Source organism: Vidua macroura, chromosome 15 (assembly GCF_024509145.1).
Source record: "Vidua macroura isolate BioBank_ID:100142 chromosome 15, ASM2450914v1, whole genome shotgun sequence".
Taxonomy (NCBI): Eukaryota; Metazoa; Chordata; class Aves; order Passeriformes; family Viduidae; genus Vidua; species Vidua macroura.
Window position 1 is genome coordinate 16,398,933 of NC_071585.1, and position 18,307 is coordinate 16,417,239.

At 47.4% G+C, this 18,307-nt stretch overlaps 1 protein-coding gene and 1 long non-coding RNA gene across 2 annotated transcripts in view; both read right to left on the reverse strand.

Moving 5' to 3' along the window:
- Positions 1–11,559, reverse strand: part of NSG2 (neuronal vesicle trafficking associated 2) — a 31,269-nt gene extending 19,710 nt beyond the window's left edge. Inside the window, exons 1-2 of the mRNA XM_053991459.1 lie at positions 11,423–11,559; positions 10,471–10,621 (exon numbers count right to left, since the gene is read on the reverse strand). Of these exons, the coding sequence (XP_053847434.1) occupies positions 10,471–10,599 (129 nt within the window). The 5' untranslated portion in view covers positions 10,600–10,621; positions 11,423–11,559. The remainder of the gene's footprint in view (positions 1–10,470; positions 10,622–11,422) is intronic.
- A 5,207-nt stretch (positions 11,560–16,766) lies between these two features.
- On the reverse strand, positions 16,767–18,277 carry LOC128814970 (uncharacterized). The gene is made up of 3 exons (XR_008439522.1): positions 17,890–18,277; positions 17,271–17,343; positions 16,767–16,965 (listed from the first exon to the last, which is right to left on the reverse strand). It is a non-coding gene; the product is annotated as an uncharacterized LOC128814970 (long non-coding RNA).
- Positions 18,278–18,307: the final 30 nt, after the last annotated feature.

Below are 18,307 nucleotides of genomic sequence, written 5' to 3' on the forward strand. Positions count from 1 at the left end.
TGACCCTGCTCTGAACCAACTGTTGAATCAAACCCCATTTTGCCCTTGTGGGCAAAATAAAGCAAAGCTCCCTCTGCAGCCAAGGCAAAGTGGCCCAGGTCAGCTCTGAGCTCCAAACAAGCAATGACCTCATTTTCTCCCTCCAGAGGAGGCAAATGCAGCTGGCCAGCCTTCAGTCTTCTCCCTGGCCTTTTGTACACCCAGGACAGTAAATTATAGAGCATCAGCCAGCAGCACCTGCCAGCCAGTGTTCAGAAATTGCTCTCTTTCTGTTTTCAGACAATATCCAATTCTCCCAAATTCACGCTTCCTGCTTGATATAAATCTTAGCCACGGACAATTTTTTAAAATGTATATGAGAGCTTTTCCACAAACTGTAACACTGGGTCTTAATGAAAGACCATGGAGGCAGAATATAAGAAAAATAATCAAATTTAAAACTTTCCTTGTTTCTAGCTATAATTTATTTTTTTTCATCATCAACACCAATTTTGTTATGGGTATTTTTTAACTGTTCCATTGCACCAATAAGCAAGAAAGTTTGAATCATGCTGTCTGCAAGGATACAGAGTCTGAAAATGAACCCACACAGCCCTTCCTTCACCAGGCATCAGATTCAGGTCCAGCAGCAATTCTATCACATCTGGGAATAAATAAGCCAGCTCAGGGCCCAGCCAGATCAGAAGGCACTTGAAACACAATTTGCTGACTGTGCCAGCAGTGAAATGAGTGTGCACAGAGCCAGAGTCACCCTGGGCAGTGCTTTGCAGAGCTATCAAAACGCTTTGGTAGAAGAGGGAAGAAGCACCTTTGCTAAAGGGCTTTTAGCAGGCAAAAGTTAAAAACCTGCTCTCCAGAAGTGTCTTTGTCAGACATCTGCTGGAATTACTCAGCAGCAGAAAGGGCAAGCAGTGAAGTCTCCTTTTTAGAGGAGAGCACAGAAATGAAATTACAAAGGTCAAACAGAAAACTGAAAACCTGCAGTGGGGGGGACCATTCAATATCGTGGCAGCAACGATAAAAATGCAATTTTGCTGAGGGCATGGGGTGTACATTGAGAAGAACAGAGCTCCTTCTTGCTCAGTCCCCCACAGGCTAAATAAATCAGCCTGAGCACGGATCCTACTCTTGCAGAGTTAAAAGTACAAATTTAGAAAAGGGATAATCAATCTTCTTTATAAATCTTTCTGCATTTTTAGCCTTTTTTTTTTTTTTTTCCTGTTTTCATTTTCCAGCTTTCTGATTTGAGTTGGGTGGGAAAGATTTGCCTTCCCCCATTCCCTGCCATCACTCCTTTTTCACCTTCTTTTTCAATTTTGTCAGTGAGAAAAAAAAAAAAAAAAAATCCTGGCAGTGAAGTCTTCCAGAAATTCTACCCAAATTGCTGCTGAACATGGAGTAATAAAAGCTCGTTTATCAGCGGCTGCCCCCGAGCAGCTGCAGCCAGCCCGGATCCCACTGTTCCCATGCAAACAAGGAACATCCATCTCGCACCAGGACAGCTTTCCTGGGAGAGCTGCTGCCGCTCATTACAGCACCAGAATGATCCCCAGCCCCTCTCCGTGGCTGTTCCGCAGCGGTGCTGGCTTGGGAATTGCTCTGGATTGAAATCAGGGAAAGGGAGGGCAAAACTGGGGTCCTGGGGAGCTGCAGTTCCAAGGAAACTGAAAGGAAAGAAATGCCATCTCCTTCCCTCCTCTGGGATGTTGGCACGTTGGAAGAGAATTGCTCTAAGGGGGAACTTCCAGATGGATTTAGCTCAGGGAATCTCCCTGCAGATTATCTTGCTCCTGTGATCCTTTCTTAAAGTTTTCACACCATTTCCCAGAGATACAGCACCTTCAAGTTGCAGGAAGGGAGCTGTTCTTGCATATGCAGTAAAGGGGACACCAATAAATTACCTGGGACTTTCTTCATTTTACATCCAAAATAAAGTTGTATGTTGAAAATTGCTTCCTAGATGGAGTTTGCAGAGTGAGAATATGAGAAGAGGGAAAAGGGTTATGGACCAGCAAAAAGTCACATCTAATTATGGAAACCTCACTGCAATCCTTGCAGCTTCCTCCTTAACCAGGTTTGTTTAGAATTTCAGCTAATTAACCACCAATTCAGCAAAGCACTTCAGCATGCAAGTAGTCCTATTAACATCAGCAGGATGAGCCGGAGATTTCAAGTTAAGTGTGCATTTAAGGGCTTTGGCCTATTGGAGCTGGCTTCAGGCTCCTTCCCACAGCCACTTCCAACACGGATGCTTGGGGATCCTGGGGAATTCTTCATCAATTGCTCAGGGGCTCTGCACCAAGCATGACCCCAGCATCCCATATTACTCATGGAGGAGTACGGAAAAAAGACAAAAAAAAAAAGAATCTCAGTGATGTGCTGAGTCCCATTTGGTGGCTGAGTCAGGAGTTCACACCAGGGCTGGTTCACTGCTTTCAATGCACTGTTTTCTCAGACCTTCATTAATGAGAGAGAATGGCAGCTCCAGCAGATTCTCCACATAAATGTCACATTTTTGGGATTAGGGGCTAGCAAAGGATGATGGGGTGGGAAGGCAATCAGACAACCTATGGAAAATGGCAGCTCCCTGCAGAATTGTCCCCCTCAGCCATCCCAGGTCAGCAGACTCAGCAACATCCCGTGCCTGGAAAGGTTTTGACATTCTGTTCTCTTCCTTGGATCTTCTGGTTCCTCATTCCGGTCCCTCAAACACTTCTGAAGAGCTCAGAGCAGCCTGCAGGGAATGGCCTGGAAATTGTGAAACCCCACCACAACAGGACCACATCCATCACCCTGCTCCACACAAGATGTTTCTAATGATGCTGTTTGCTAATACATTTATTGAGTTCCAAACCTAAATGCTCTTCTTATTCCAGGCTTCATGCCAGTGCCATGACTGGGATCAATAGGAAATCTTTCCTCAGCTTTAATGGATGCAGGACCATGCACCCTCTCTGTAGTGATGCTTTGGAAAATTATAGGTATGCTGAGGTGAGAAACAACAGATGAGAGTCTGCCTACACCAGCAGGAAATCCATCATCAACAACCTTGAGAAGGTAAACAGTGGGAGAGTGCTGGGAAATCCAGGGATTTGGGCTGCTGAAAGGGAAAAGAAAGCAAGCTTCTAACCAAGTGGGCTATATTAAAAGCATTTGCTGTGAGGAGGAAGGAGCAGAGTAGATGTGAAATGTGACAAATTGAAAAATATCCCATTAAGCATGGAACCTTGAAAAGGATTTTCCAGCAAAGGGATGAAGTAAGTGTTTCAGAAAATGAACTGATATGAATTCTGAGCCTTGTCTCCAACTGGCTAAATGTAACATCATTTATTGCCACTTTATATTTGCATTTGAGCTCTATGGTTTTCCCTGAAGAAATGAGTAATAATATTTAACATAACTGGCATTGTGAAAACTTTAAATTATTCATTTGGAAAAGGACATGCAGCCCTGCTGTAATTCCCACTCCACTGCCACGGTGCATGTAATATATTGTGGTTCAGGTGCTGCAAAGCGCAAACCATAAAAATTTAAAATACTACTTCCTGGGATTATTAATAATGAAGAGTCTCTCAGTCGGAGTAGCCGTCAGATTGACAGAAGTGATAAACAAAATGTGCTGCTGCTACCAAGGAGAAAGGTTCCCTCCAAGTTCAAAGCTGGACTTTGTAGTCCCACAAAATGGTTGTAACACCCCCACCCGTTTCCAGGAGGATTAGTCAGGCTCACTTTTAAATGAAAATGAGACTCAGCTTCCTTCCTTTCCACACCTTTCTCCATTCCTTGAAGAATCAGAAGGGAAAATATCAAATCAAACTTCTCACTGGCACCAATGTTGTGGTTTCCTTCGCCTTTGTTACCCAACAAAGCATCAGCAGCTGAGCAGGACCTCAGGGTGCAGCAGGGTGCAGCAAAAGGTGCCCCCAGCCTAAAGCTGGCACTAAACCTGCTGGGACTGGGGCAGGTTCTCCCCTCGCGTGCTCCAAGCCAAGCAATGGCCAGAATCCACCACCTGCTCACACAATTCTCCAGCTTAAGCCTCACCCAGAGCCAGCTCCAAAGAGCAAATGAGATGTCCACATTGCCAACAGCAGCTGAAGTTGAAATGCTCAGCACTAAAAGAATAGAGGAAAAGAGATGGGAAAATCATGTTTCAGGGCTTAAAACAATCTCTGGCCTTGCAGGCTTAGGATGAAACATTGATAGGCATGAGCAGCTCCATGCAGCATGTCCTTTACCTCCTCCTGACTGTTGCCCTGGCTACTGTCAGGAACTGGATAAAGTGGACAAATCTCAGATTACCTGGCAATCCCCATGCTGCAAATTCCCAGATTTTTAGAGAATTAGGTCTTTAAAGCTTCCCCAAATGGTTATGGCTATGTCCCATCCTACAGGAATGGCAGCTATGCTTCCAAATCTACAGGATGGACACATCTCAGCAGGCAGACTTCCCAAAGGCTGATATTAAAATTGGCATTTGGGATATAGGTAATGGCATCCTCGTCATTATTTGAATACATAAAGTGCCTGAAATATCAAGCAGTAAACAAAGTAGAAATGTGAAAATTTTAAGAAAAAGATGCCTTGGATCAAATCCATAGTCCCTGGAGAAAGCCAGGGTCACTACTCTGCTATTTTTTTACCCTGTATCAGCTCATCTAATGGGTGTTGTGCTGGAAATGAGTTTTACAGAGGGTGGTAGGAAAAAAGTGGTCTCCTGACTCAGTGCCAGGAGGATATTCCAGGCATAAGGAACATCACAAAAGGACAAAGACAGCAAATGTAATCAGCCCTGGCATCACCAGTGAAAGGCAGCACAGAATGTAAAGGCTGCACTGGGAGTTGAAAGCAGCTGAGAAGGGCAAGGCACAGCCCCAAGAACAAAAGTGGCTTGGAATTTATTCGGCCACATCTCCCTACAAATCTCTGGGTGCCCATAACCACCAGGAACCCACAGGAGGTGGGGTGAGAAAAATTTATTTCAGTAGGTTCATCCAGGAGAGGGTTTAGCAAAGCAGACAGAAGAATCAATCACAAACTGGCCAGGCTGAATTAGCAGAGCTCCACTGCTTTCCCTTCAGCTGCCCTGATTTACAGCAGCCAAGATTCCTGCCCAGTTCTCCTTTCCACACCAGTAAGGAACTGGTATGTGGGGTTCACTTGATAGTCTTGCTGAAATCACTTCCACCTCAGCAGTGGGCTTTGATGGTAGAAAAAAGAGCAGGCTCAGCCAAGCCTCCATAGCCCAAGAGCCATTCCCTGAGTCCATTCCTGCTGTTTGTGCAGGATGCAGTTCCAGGAATTGCAGTGCAAACATAGCTGGGCTTAAGAGAGGTAATGGAGCTCACGAACCCAGGCAGCTTTAAAGCCCCTAATTCAGGCACTGATGGCAGAGCAGTTAAGGAGGGAGATTTCTGCCCAGGCTACACAAATCCTGGGATGTTCAGAGTGAAGCTCTGCTGCAGCAGCACATTCTCTGGATGATGGGAGACTGCTGGAAGCTGCTCCAGGTCCCTGTGAGCACCCTGTGAACAGCCCTAGGGGAGGGGTTGGTGTGTGAGAGGAAGGCCAGCACAGAGTGACATCCAAACAGGAGCAGGGCTGTCCAAAACGTGCAAACAACATCAAGGAGGTTCCTCAAACGCTGCTCTGCCCCGAGTGGGATGCTGCAAGGATTTATTACAGCCTAATGAGCAGGGGTGGTGCTCAGTTCTAATACACAACCAGAGGACAAAGGAATTTGCACAGTGTAGGAGGGGGAGGAGAAGGCTCAGACGTTGTTATTTGTGGGGATGAGGCAGAGTATCCCAAGTGGAGAAAGGAAAGGACAGGGAAAGGCAAGACAGCCTGTTCCTTCTTATTTGTTATTCCCTTCCTTTGTTTTATATATGTTTTCTTTCCCTTTGCATCCTCCTCTTCCCTCTTCGTTCCTCCCCTTGCCTCATCACTATCCCTGCTCCATCCCTCCTTTTGCCACTTGCTCCATCCCACCAGCAGAAGAGCAGGAGCCGCCTGTCCCCGGCTCATCCAGAGCTCCTGCAGCTTCCCAGGAATGCTCAGCCGGGAATGTTGAGCTGCCTCCAGGCCCAGCACGAGCAGCAGCTCCCTGAAAGCAGCCCCACGCTGCCCTGCCTCCAGGCTGCACAGAGGGCAGGCTGACACCGCCAGCCAGGACTGAGCTCCAAGCAGTCCCCGAGGTACAGGAGCACTCATCCAGCTACTCTGAATTATTCCTGCTCAGCTGGCCAGGACCAAACGTTATTTTCTGTTAAACCAACAGGGACAGGCTGTGAACACCAGGGACCCCCCCGATCTCCAGGAGCTCTGTGCAAATGCATGGCCTCAGCCACTCAGAGAGGGATGTGGCCAGGGGCAGGAGCACAGGGTGGGGAAAGCATTTGAAGAGAGCTGTTATATCCTTTTTTCTTTTTTTTTTTTTTTTTTTTTGCTCTCCTGGGCTGGTGGCAGGAATTTGCCACTAGAGAAATTAATTCTTGAGCCTCCTGATGCATTCAAAATAAAGAACAATGGACCACATGATAAGCCTTCTGCAGCCTTCACCACAAAAGAGGTGCCGGATGTTTTTTACAGCCTGACAAGAGCCTTCATGCACTTTTGTGTTATGTAAAATTAGGATTTTACTGCCAGAACAGAGGTATTTCCTGCTGGATTATATTGAAGTGAGCCAAGAGACCAAGGGGTCCCCAGTTGTTCATTTCATTTCACATTTCAGTGAACAGAATGGTCCCTGAAAAGCTGCACATCTTTCAGCATTATCATTGCAGGGACACAATCACAGCTGAAGCTGTTTGTCTATGTCTATGCCTTGGAAAACAAGGCAACAGCTCCTCTTTTTCCCTTTGGTCCTAAAAGATAAAAGATTTCTGTTGTTTTGGTTTTTTTTTTTTTCCTTTTTGAGTCAGAAGAAATGAAATTCAGAGACATAAAAACCCAGGTCAAGGGCTTGTCATTGTTGATGGGGCTATTATTGCTGTTACATGGATGCATTTCACCAAAAAGGCCATGCAAAAATGATTTAGGAGCACCTGACTGCCTTCTGCTCCAGCAAGGGAACAGGGGACAAGGGAAATGCTTCAAGAGTGTCCATAAATATAAATGCACAGCACCTAAGGGGGACAATTCCTGTCCTGGGTCCGTTTGTCTCCCCGCAGCCACAGGAGTGCTGACAGAAGGATGAGAATGCTGATGATGCAGGAGGAGCAGCACGAGGAGGGGACATCCTCCTTTGGTGGGAGAAGGAAGAAGAGATTCCAGTGGCCTGAAACTTTAAAAAAGAAAGGTTGCCAAATTGAAGCCTCCTGAAATCCTGCCTGCGTTTTTCCAACAGCAGCAAGGTGGAAGTCAGAGGGAGCTGCTAAGCTCTCAGTGCTTGGAGAACAAGCCTGCTAGGAAGGCACCCCCAAAAGGACAGACAGGAAATTCATTCACACCTTTTAGAGTTTTCCTTTCTTATCCCCCATATGATTTCTTCAAGGAACTATCTGAAAAGAGCTGGACTTCAGGGTTTACATCACATCATTAAAAGCCTCATTCTTATATTCTGTTTCTGTATCCTTTCTCTGACAGAGGAACCAGACACAAAAAACACTTGGCAAGATATGACGGAAGCTCTGGTGAAACACCTACATAGGTTAATGCTGAGAGTCATTTTGAGTGACTCTCAAAGTGATTCAGCTACAAAAATGTCCTTAAAAGAAAGAAAAATTTGAGAATTCAAGGTCCTTGAACCGCAATTTTCAGTCTGTAGGTTCCAGGGTGCTTTTAGGGATCCAACAAACAACAGGATTGATGTTCTTCAACCTGCATGCAGGTATCTAAGATTCAACTGAAACAAAAAGCCTATAAAGGAACAGAACTTGCAAATACACACCAGATGAAGGCATTGTTGTAGAGACAGCAGCTGGGCTGTCCAGCACAAGCCTTGTACACTCTTGGGTCACTATCCAAAGATAGTAGACAGAGCCTTGAGCTGCACCCAAACCTCCCTGCCCTGGTTTTGATGCACCCTGGATTGCCCTGACCCCAGGGTTAGATGCAGGTCAAAAGCTCAGAGTTTCCTAAATGAAAATCCTTTCTGACAGCGAAGAGAAGGGGAACACTTAGCAGGGTTGGATTTTTTTTTTTTTTTTTTTTTTTTTTTTTTTTTTTTTTTTTTAGGTTTCACTTACAGGGGCTGCCAGGACAATGCACGCTGTCTGTGGAGCGCCGAGGATCCTGCGGGATCGCAGGAAAACGCCGGGGTTGGAGAGCCCCGCGGAGCTGTCCCCACAGCCAGCACCGCGGCTCGTCGGGCTCTGCTGGCTCCGGCAGCATCCCATGCACCAGGCACAGGAAGCACCTTGCCTCATGACCTCATTCTCCCGGGCTAAAAATCAACTGCTCGGGAGAAAAAGTCAATTTTAGGTGTTTTCTTAACCCAGTCTCCTGAGAGCAAGACAAGTCTAAACAAGAATATACCCTGAAAGACTTGAAATCCGTGTCCACTCCTCCTCAGGGGAGCAGCCTGCCTGAATTCAGCAGCAGCCCTGCCTTCTCAAGAACAAAGCTGCAATTTGCCCCTCTCACTTAACCTCTGCCCAAGCTTTCCACCTGAGGCTCAGCTCCTTATTAGCAGCTCTTTAAACAGCCCCTCTGCCCCGGGGTGAACTCACCCCACCAGAACCCCTTCTACAGAGAGCAAAGGAAACAGGTCGTGAATTATTTTGCTTTTATCATAAATAACCTCCCCTCCTGGTGAAGGGATTTCCAGCCCGTTAACTCCGGGCCTGCTGCACGGAGGAGATGAACCACAGCCTGAAGAAATCAATAGCTCTGACTCTAATGAGTTCTGAATCACGCTCAGCACGCCCGGAGATACATCCCACACTTCCAGCAAAGAAAAATATGCATGTTGGTAGATGCACTGGCAGTAATATATGCTAATGAAGGTAATGTAACCTAACAACACGTGAATTATTGATGTGGGCATGTTTAAACAGAAAAATCAGCAAGGAATCACACCACACCGGTCCACGCCAGTGTTTGCTCACCAACAAGCAACTGGAACTGTGGAGGTCCCAGGGACACTCGTTATCACTTGATCAGCTTGGAAAGATCTTTTGTTGGGTAATCCATGTCTCACCTGCTCCACAAGTCATTTGAATTCCACATTGCCATGTGACACTGGGTGATCTCAACGAGCCCTTTGTATTGGCATCAAAGGAGCGACTTTTACACACCTACGGTTCCCCTGAGCTTTTCAGACATTTATGACACATCATATTGCTTTGCCCGAGTTATTTTACTTAATCTTATTTATTAGAGTCACAGATAAGGGCTGGCTTAGCCTCTATTTCACAACAATTCATAGAAGTCCAACTCTCCTGAATGCAGCCAAGTTGTTCCTGATTGCCATGAGGCACGTGGAGAATGGGACCAGTTCCTTTGTCTGGCACAGCTCTGGTTCCCAGGATGTCAAGGCAGTTGACTCAGCTCTATCCTAAAATAAACACGATTTTTCTACCGAGACAGGTTTGTCACATCCATCACCATGTTCTCCTAATGTATTTAGGGAAAATTCATTTTGTACCACGGTAAAAGCAGGATATATGTTCAATAACCATCAGTGTTAATTTTGCTGTTATTCCATTATCCTGAGAGATCTAATCATTCTGTCTGTACTTTGGGGTGGGCTGGCTCCACCTCTGTGGTATCTGGGAACTACATTGCAGACAGGCTTTGTTTTGGTGAGGGCTGTTGGGGAATACGGATTTTTACAGTCTCATCATGTCCTCACCAGGTTATACTGATACGCATCATCCCCACAGGGATGTAGACAAAAGATTTCCTAGTTCACGCCGCAGCCAAAAAATCCCAACACAGCCCGCAGCCAATCGCACATTCCTGGGAGTTCAGTGCTGCATTCAGGTGTGAGAGACTTGAGAGGGCAGGGGAGAACAATGTCCCCTGCCCGGGACCAAACGAGTCCCTGGGCTGTCCCCCAGGAACTCAGCCACTGTCCCCAGAGAAATCAGCATCCTCAGTGCCCAAATCAGCTTTGCAAAGCCACAGAGAAGAAAACGGAGCTTAACTGAGATAATTAAAACAGCCGCTTATTTCGGCAGAGTTATCACATTACCTCCTCTCAAAGCAGGCCATTAATCTTACTGATAATAACATATTGCACACTGCTCCTCAGTTTCCCCAGCGCTTGCAAGAGAAACACACCAAGCTTTTTTTTTTTCCAGTTGTATTTAGGAATATTTGGGGTTTTTTTTTGACGAGATAGGGCACTGGGGGACTGCTGCGTGCTTATTTGCCGTGTTTAAACAGATAAACACACAGTGAAAGATAACCCCCTTTTATTTATTGAATAAAGGTGCCACAATTCCCATCACCAGAGCCCAGTGACAACCAAGGAGCACGTCCGTGTGCGCAACCATGCAGGAGCACATTCTGATTTTGTTTTACCTTCTCCGGAGCCGGGAACTGCAGGTGATTTACTTCCAAAGGCGTGATCAAAGGAACTGTCTGAAAACCATCTTCGTTGGATGGCTGTTTGTTGTTCTTGTCGTTCAAATTACTCCCCAGCTTCACCATCCTTGCACCCGGCTTTCCAGACCTGAAACCGGGGGAGATGGGCAATGTCACCGGGGCGGGGGGAAGGGGACAATTCCTGCCTTGCCCTGCTCGGTTTGGGTTCAGGTGTCGGTGCCTGGGTTTCAGGGAATGTCACTTCACTACACCAAAGCATTTGTCTTACCCAGACACCCCAAAAACACCCTCTAAACCCCACAAAGAGCCTTTAAACCCCACAAACAGCCTCTAAACGCCACAAACACCCTCTAAACCCCACAAAAACCCTCTAAACCCCTCGCTGTCAGCCCAAACACGGCGGATCCCAAAGCGCCGGGAGAGCCACCAGCACTGGTGGGAATGCCACCAACACGGCTGGGAATGACACCAGCACCACCGGGAATGACACCAGCACCACCGGGAATGTCACCAGCACCACCGGGAGTGCCACCAGCACCACCGGGAGTGCCACCAGCACCACCGGGAATGACACCAGCACCACCGGGAATGTCACCAGCACCACCGGGAGTGCCACCAGCACCACCGGGAATGTCACCAGCACCACCGGGAGTGCCACCAGCACCACCGGGAATGACACCAGCACCACCGGGAGTGCCACCAGCACCGCCACCACCGCGGACACGCAGTGGGACACGGGGTCACGGCGCTACTCCCACTGACCCCAGGAGGGTTTTTGATACCCTTCTGCCATTTTTGAGAGTTCGGAACCCCGTCCCCTGCACATCCCGGAGCGCTCGGGGGTCCCCCTTCCCAGCTCCCCGGGAGCGGCAGCGCCGGCGGTCAGGGCACGGGCGGGAGGTTCCGCGGGCACGGCTGCGTTACTTACTGCCAAGCAGGCGGCGAGAGGCGGCGGCGGGGCCGGTGTGGAGCCCGCGGTGTCCGCGGGGGGAGCGGTGCTGAAGGGACAGCGCTGCGCTCGCTGCGGCTCCGCCGGTGACTGAGGCGGGCGGGGCGGCGGCTCCTTCCCCCCCCGCGCCGCCCGCCCGCCCTCAGCGCCGCCGCGGCCCCGCGCGCCCCCTGGCGGCCGCGCCGCGCGCCGCGGGCGCAGCGCCCCCTGCAGGCCGCGCGCGGCTGAGGGAGCGGCCGTGCCCCCGGGGCCCGGGAGGGGACACCGCGGCCCGCGACACTTCCAGGGCACTGCCCGGGCACGGAGGGCACCGCGGCGGAGGTGATCCCGGGCGGCGTGACGGGGATAGGAGCCCTGCTGGCAGCCTCTGGTCCTCCGGGGCGCTGAGCGCTGTGTCCCTCACAATGGGGCTGTGTCACTCACAGTGGGACTGTGTCCCTCACAGTGGGACTGTGTCCCATTGTGTGTGGGTGTCACACAATGACACGGGATCGTGGAATGGTTTGGGTTGGAAGGGACCTTAAAGATCACCTGGTTCCCCCTCTGCCGTGGCAGGGAAACCTTGCACTATGCCAGGTGGCTCCAAGCCCTGTCCAACCTGGCCTTGGGCACTGCCAGGGATCCAGGGGCAGCCACAGCTTCCCTGGGCACCCTGTGCCAGGGCCTGCCCACCCTCACAGGGAACAATTCCTGCCCAATATCCGAACCTAAATGTCCCCTCTTTCAGTGTGAAGCGATTCCCCCTTGTCCTGTCACTCCGGTTTCTGATGCAGAGTCCCTCTCCTGCTTCCTTGCAGCCCCTTCAGCCGCTGGAAGGTGCTGTGGGGTCTCCACACAACCTTCTCCAGGATGAACATCCCTAATTTTCTCACCCTGTCCCCATAGGGAAGGTTTCCCAATCCCCTTTTTCAGCTTCCTGGCCCTCAGGCACTCTCCCCGGTGCCCTCTGAATACCTGGCAGGAGGTTGGAGCCAGCTGGGGCTCAGTCACTTCTCCCAGCCAGCAAGGACGACAGGACACAGCCTCAGGTTGCAGCAAGGCAGGTTTAGATGGGATATTAGGAACAATTTCTTCACTGAAAGGGTGGTCAGGGAGAGGCTGCTCAGGAATCACCATCCCTGGAGGTGTTCAAAAACCATTTGGCGTGGCATTTACAGTTTAACAGTGGACCTGGCAGTGCTGAGTTAATGGGTGGACTCAATGATCTTGGAGGTCTTTTCCAGCCTTAGGGGTTCTGTGAGTCTCAAATGCTGGGATGGCAGGACAGCACCACAGCAACCATCTCCTGCAGCGGGAGGCTGAGCACTCCTCTTGGAGACACAGGATACTTTGGGATGACTTCAGCCTGATTTGTTTATAAATTTAGAATTTGCCTCCAGAGCTCGCAACTTGGCATTTTTCATGAGACCTAAATATACTCCTTGAAGGCGTGAACTGTTTCCATAATAAAGCCTTTTAGAATTGACTCGTGAAAACTCATTTAAAGCTGTATTTTGGCAGAGTGAGGGGAAGTGCTGAATGCGGTTGTAGAATTTTTTTCATAGTACAGAGGGAAGAGCTGAGAGGGAATAGAGAAGGGCAGCTAAAACTCCCTGCTACTAACATCACCTCACACGGCCCATTGAAGTTCCTCTTTCCAACAGTTTCACCAGTTTTTCATGCTTGGGTTGGAATTTTCTCTATCACATTTCTGGATCACACCAAACTTCTAAATTTCGTAAATTAAGAAGCCAACTATCGTAAATTTCACCTAAGAGATTTTTTTATGGGTTTAAGGATAAAGTTGTGCCACGGATACAACTTAACCTTGAACAACTTTTGCTTGGAGTGTTACAAATTTTTGGCAGGTAGTTTTTTTTATGTTCTCAGAATATCTGGGGGGAAAAAAAATCAATCACATCAGAAGGTTTGGGGAGTTCACATTCAGGAAATTCAGGATTTCTTAAGCAGGAATCCCCTTAGATCCGATCCATCAGAGGTGTGTTCAGCTCAAGGCTGAACAAGATTTCCACTGAAATTACAGCTCCAGGCTGCTGCAGAGCAGACCAGGGAGAGATGCCTACAAAGAAAGCTGGCAGGCTGCATCCCACAGATAAGGGAAAGTGTAGGATTTAGGCTCTGTAGGTCTGAGGAAGCACATAAAAAACCCATTCACTAAGGATTGTTGATTAAATTACTACAATATAATGTTTAAATATTGCAGTAATACCAGCAGTCAGCCATCCGTGCCCACCTGGGATAGGATCTGTGCAGAGATGCAGTAAGTCATACACCCTGCAAAGTCCTTTTCTCACGTCCCTGTGCTGGTTTGGCCCAGGACGATCATTAGGAGCCTCAAAATGTGGAGGCTGTAAGAAAATCCAAGAGCACACACTTTGCAAGTGATGTCAGAAGCCCAGTCCCATCCCAGACCCTGAGCCAAAGCCCCAAAGGCTCCTGTCAGAGCATTTGGTGCTCCTTGTGCCCAGCATCACCGAGGCTGGAGGGAGCCCTGGAGCCCAGGCAGTGCCCAAGGCAGGGGCAGCAAGGGCAGGAGGCTCAGGGCTGTTTGCAGTTGGGTTCTGAATAACTCTCGTGGGTGGAGACCTGTTCCAGTTTTTAGTCAGCCTTACAGTAAAGTAGATTTTCTCATGTTTAAATGAAATTTCCTGTGTTTGAGTCTGGGCCCTTTGCCCCTTTTCCTGTCACTGGACACAGCTGAGAAGAGGCTTCTCCAGCCTGAGCAATCCCAGCTCCATCAGCCTCTCCCAGAAGGGCAGATGCTCCAATCAAGACAGTGAAATTACAGCAACTCTTTCCTCAAATTCCAGTATATCACATCATAGGATCTGAAGTGATTTCACCATCCACAGAGATTAACTGATCTATACTTACCTCCCACTGAACATATGGATTTGAACTACTCTAGCTCCTCTGTCAGCAAAATGGCTGCTTTTAATGGAGGCAATAGGAAATATTATTAAATAATGCAAAGGAAACATTGCATTGCAACTCCATGAAAATGGCATTGGGATTTTCCACCTTTATCTGGTAATTACCAACTTGAGGGCTCTGTTGAAAAGCAAAGTGATGTCTTTCACAGCTTTCAAATGCATCCTGTGATCTGAAAGCCAAATAATTTTCATCCACGTCAACACTGGCAACGAATATCCTGCTTAGCCGAAATATTACATTAATGACACCTAAGCTGGTGCTCTGACTTCAGAGAGGTCTTAAGCAACACTTCACAAACACAGTGATGTGAAATCTCCAGAGTCACCTGTGCAAACCCATGGAAACTGAGGTTGCATCATGAAAAAATAGGATTGCACATAAGGTTACCTGCCTGTTCCACACCTCTACTCAGCTGAATTCACAGAGTTTAATATATTAATTTTTTTGTTTATGCCTGAATACTCTTCATGGTATCAAACCTAAGGGGCAACGAGAGGAATCCCCTTCCTTCTTGTGCATTGCTCCCACTGACAAACTGCAAACTCCCACTGTAGCTGCAAATCTCCTGATAACTAAAACCAGAGCTCAGCTCTGCTCGAGGTATTCCACGTGACCCAGAGAAGCCAGCTCTGCATGGCCAGCACTCCAGCACTGGCACCAGGAACCACTTTTCCCCCCAAAGCCTTCTACTTCTGAGTGCCAGCAGCAAGAACCTGTGAAAAATGAGCAGATGCTGCTTTTACCTTTTGACTTTTCAGGGTGGAAACACATTTTAAGCAACTTTTTTCAGTGGCACCATCTGAGAAGTTTGGCAGTGTGGTGGAGATGAGCAGAGAGATCTCCAAAGTCTCCTTTGGAATTACATCCAGTAACTTCCATTTCCTCCACGAGACTGAACCAGCCCTGTGACTACTTTGGGTCAGTGTGACCCATTTCAGTTTGAAAATATGTCTTTGCAAAATTCCCGTCTCACAAACAAATAAACAACCGGGAGTAAATTTACTTAGCAGGATGGTTCATGGCAAAAATAGATGTCTAAAGTTGCCAGCAAGATGCTAAAAGTGAACATTCTGTAGGGACAACATTAAAGCAAGCCCAAGTGAGTATGAGAAATCAGAGTAACACACAGATTTTCTTACAGAGCCAATTCAGAGCCTGACATTTCCGCCCACACAGCACAGCTCAGTGACAGGCAATAAGACACAGCAGCAATATGAGCAACAGGAGACTCCAGAGGAATAAACAATATATTTCTTCTGTCAACAAAAATATATGCCTCTCTTTATTCCTTTCATAAGTCTCCCACAATTATTAATGCTCTGGGCTTGTGGGTTTGTGTGGCAGAGGGGTTGCAGGGGTGGCATCTGTGAGGAGCTGCTGAAGCTTCCCCCATGTCCCACAGAGCAGGTCCAAGGGGATAACACCTCTGGAAAACAGATTTAAGAATGGGGGGTAGAACTGCACAGCTGCAGGCAGGAGAGAGGAGTGAGAATGTGTGAGAGGAACACCCAGGATGAGGGGAAGGAGATACTCCAGGTGCCAAAGCTGAGATTCCCCTGAAGCCCAAGGTGAAGCCCAAGTGAGGCTGAGCCCAGGAAGAAAGGAGGGTAACAGGGCTTGGGTATAAACATTTCATTTCACTGCAGCTTGTAAACAAAACATCAGTCACAGCACAGTTCAGCCTCTCCCCACTTCAAGCCTGAACACATAAATTAACTTCTTTTCAATGTTAATGAATATTATTCTACTCAATTGCTCCTTGATCTATGAAACACTTATTGTCTCACTTCATAAAATATGTTTCCTGCACACCAAGCATTTTTCTCTATAACGTTCCTGCTCATTAGTATAAGGAACAATATTTTATCTGGTTTCATATATTGAAAATCTGGGACCAGGCTTTCAATGAAAGCGCTGGAAAATGTGTGAATGGGAAGTAGGGGTTACTAAGAAGAGAAACTACAAAACTTAAAGGTTCTGAGTGAGGACAAATTTTCAGGAAGTCACAATAGTCATGATAGGGGAATCCTAGAAGTAACATCATCCACCTCAGACTGTTCTACCAAAAGACTGTGTTTGTTTCTCAAACTTTCACCTGAGTTCATGTCAGAATTAGTCCAATACAGCAGTGAAAAGCAGTAGTGTTCTTCTCCTTGGGAGATCACAGACAACTTAGCACCATACTCAAAAATTTTTACCCTTTCTGTAGCTGAAGGAATTTAAATACAAGGAGGTGTAAAAAGTGACCACGTATGTTCTGAGCTGGGTTTAACTACTTGTAGTCACTGCTGTGAGGACTTATACATTCCACAGAGTTCCACCAGCACCACTGACTTCCTGTCACACACAGTAGGAACCAGAAATCATACAGCAGAACAGGGGAAAAAACTAAAAGCCATGATAGTTTATTATTAATTTCAAAATACAGGAGATTACAAAGATTCGGGAAGAGAGGGAACATTTGTCAGTGCCATCCTGAGCCTTCCTGCACAGCTCTTTCAATCTGCCTTTGTTCCTCCTCAAGCAGGACTGCCAGGAGTGCAATAAATCTCACACATTCCCAGCATGGAGAAATCCTGTCGTGACCCCTGGGAGATGACACAGATCAGATTTGTTCACAGCCCAGCCCAGCAACATCCACAGCTCAGCTGAGCACCTCGGGTGAGACACAAATGTGGAGTCCAAATTTAGAGAAAGAAGAAGAGATCCTCTCTTAATCTGCTCCACATATTCAGCACAAGAGACAGATAAAATAGGTGCCACAGTCACTGGGACATTAAAGCACTCAGCATCTTCCAGGAGGTGATCACCCTCCCTGGATCAAGGCATATTCCTTTTTCCCTTAGGGGCCTCCCTAACTTTCCCCCAATAAAATGAAACTGCAGCTCCCCACATTAATTTTCCCTAGGCTGAAGCTTTCAAATGTGAATTTTTCTGCCTCAGATCAGAGGGTCCTGATGCCGTCACTAATGAGTGAGAAACTTCCAGTGAATGTTTATTTAAAATCCACTGTGGCTTAATGTACTTCAATAAAACTTGCTCTTTTCCTCCTAAAGTGAAATTCCTCTTAAACCATAGGTTCTCCTGCTGCTTCAGTTTGCTGGAAAGCCCGTGATGTTAAACCCATCCATGGCTGCTTTGGTTTTTATGCAAATTCCAACCATCAGAGTTATATAAGTGCTTATGCAATGAAAAGAAACATAATACACAAACCTGCCCATGTCACTGAGAGTTATTTACAAGAGCTATAAATCAAAGTTCTGTTTTGCCTTATATTGAAGGACCTACTGCACAGGCAAAATGTCATATATGCCCAAAATTTGCTTTCAGTCACTTCCTCCTCCCAAAGAATACTAACAAGTCAGCTGCCTGCTGAAGGCTATTCCTTAGTCAGAGTCCATGCAAAATTGTATTAGAAACTTTGAAGTTAAAACATGAACACTGACTACCAGGGAGGGCCCTAAAGACAAAGACATTACTGGATGTAAACGTTCAGTGAAGACAAAGGTCACCTTCTACTTTTCCAAAATCAAACCATGTTGGAAACTCCATATCCTGCTCTCAGGTTTTTCTTCAGAGCTGAAATCTTTTCATGGAAGGAATCAGCAGTGAAATATTATTAACCTTGGTGATTGATTATGTTGTAATGGCCAAGTTATGATAAGCTCAGAGGCCATGGGACTGCAGAGCCTCAGCTGGTGGGACACAGGAATCTGATTCATGCCAGCTCCAGAGCAGATGGGGCATGAGCAGAGGAGCTGCTGGGCGAGCCAAGCCTCCAGCCTGCAGGAAATGAGCTTTTATCTCAACTGGTGGCTTTGGGCCAAATCAAGCAAGCAACAAACCCTTTCGAAAATGCCCACAAACTGGAAATTCCCAGAAGGGTCACTCCAGAACCATCAAAACACCATTCCCAAGTCCCCAAGGCTG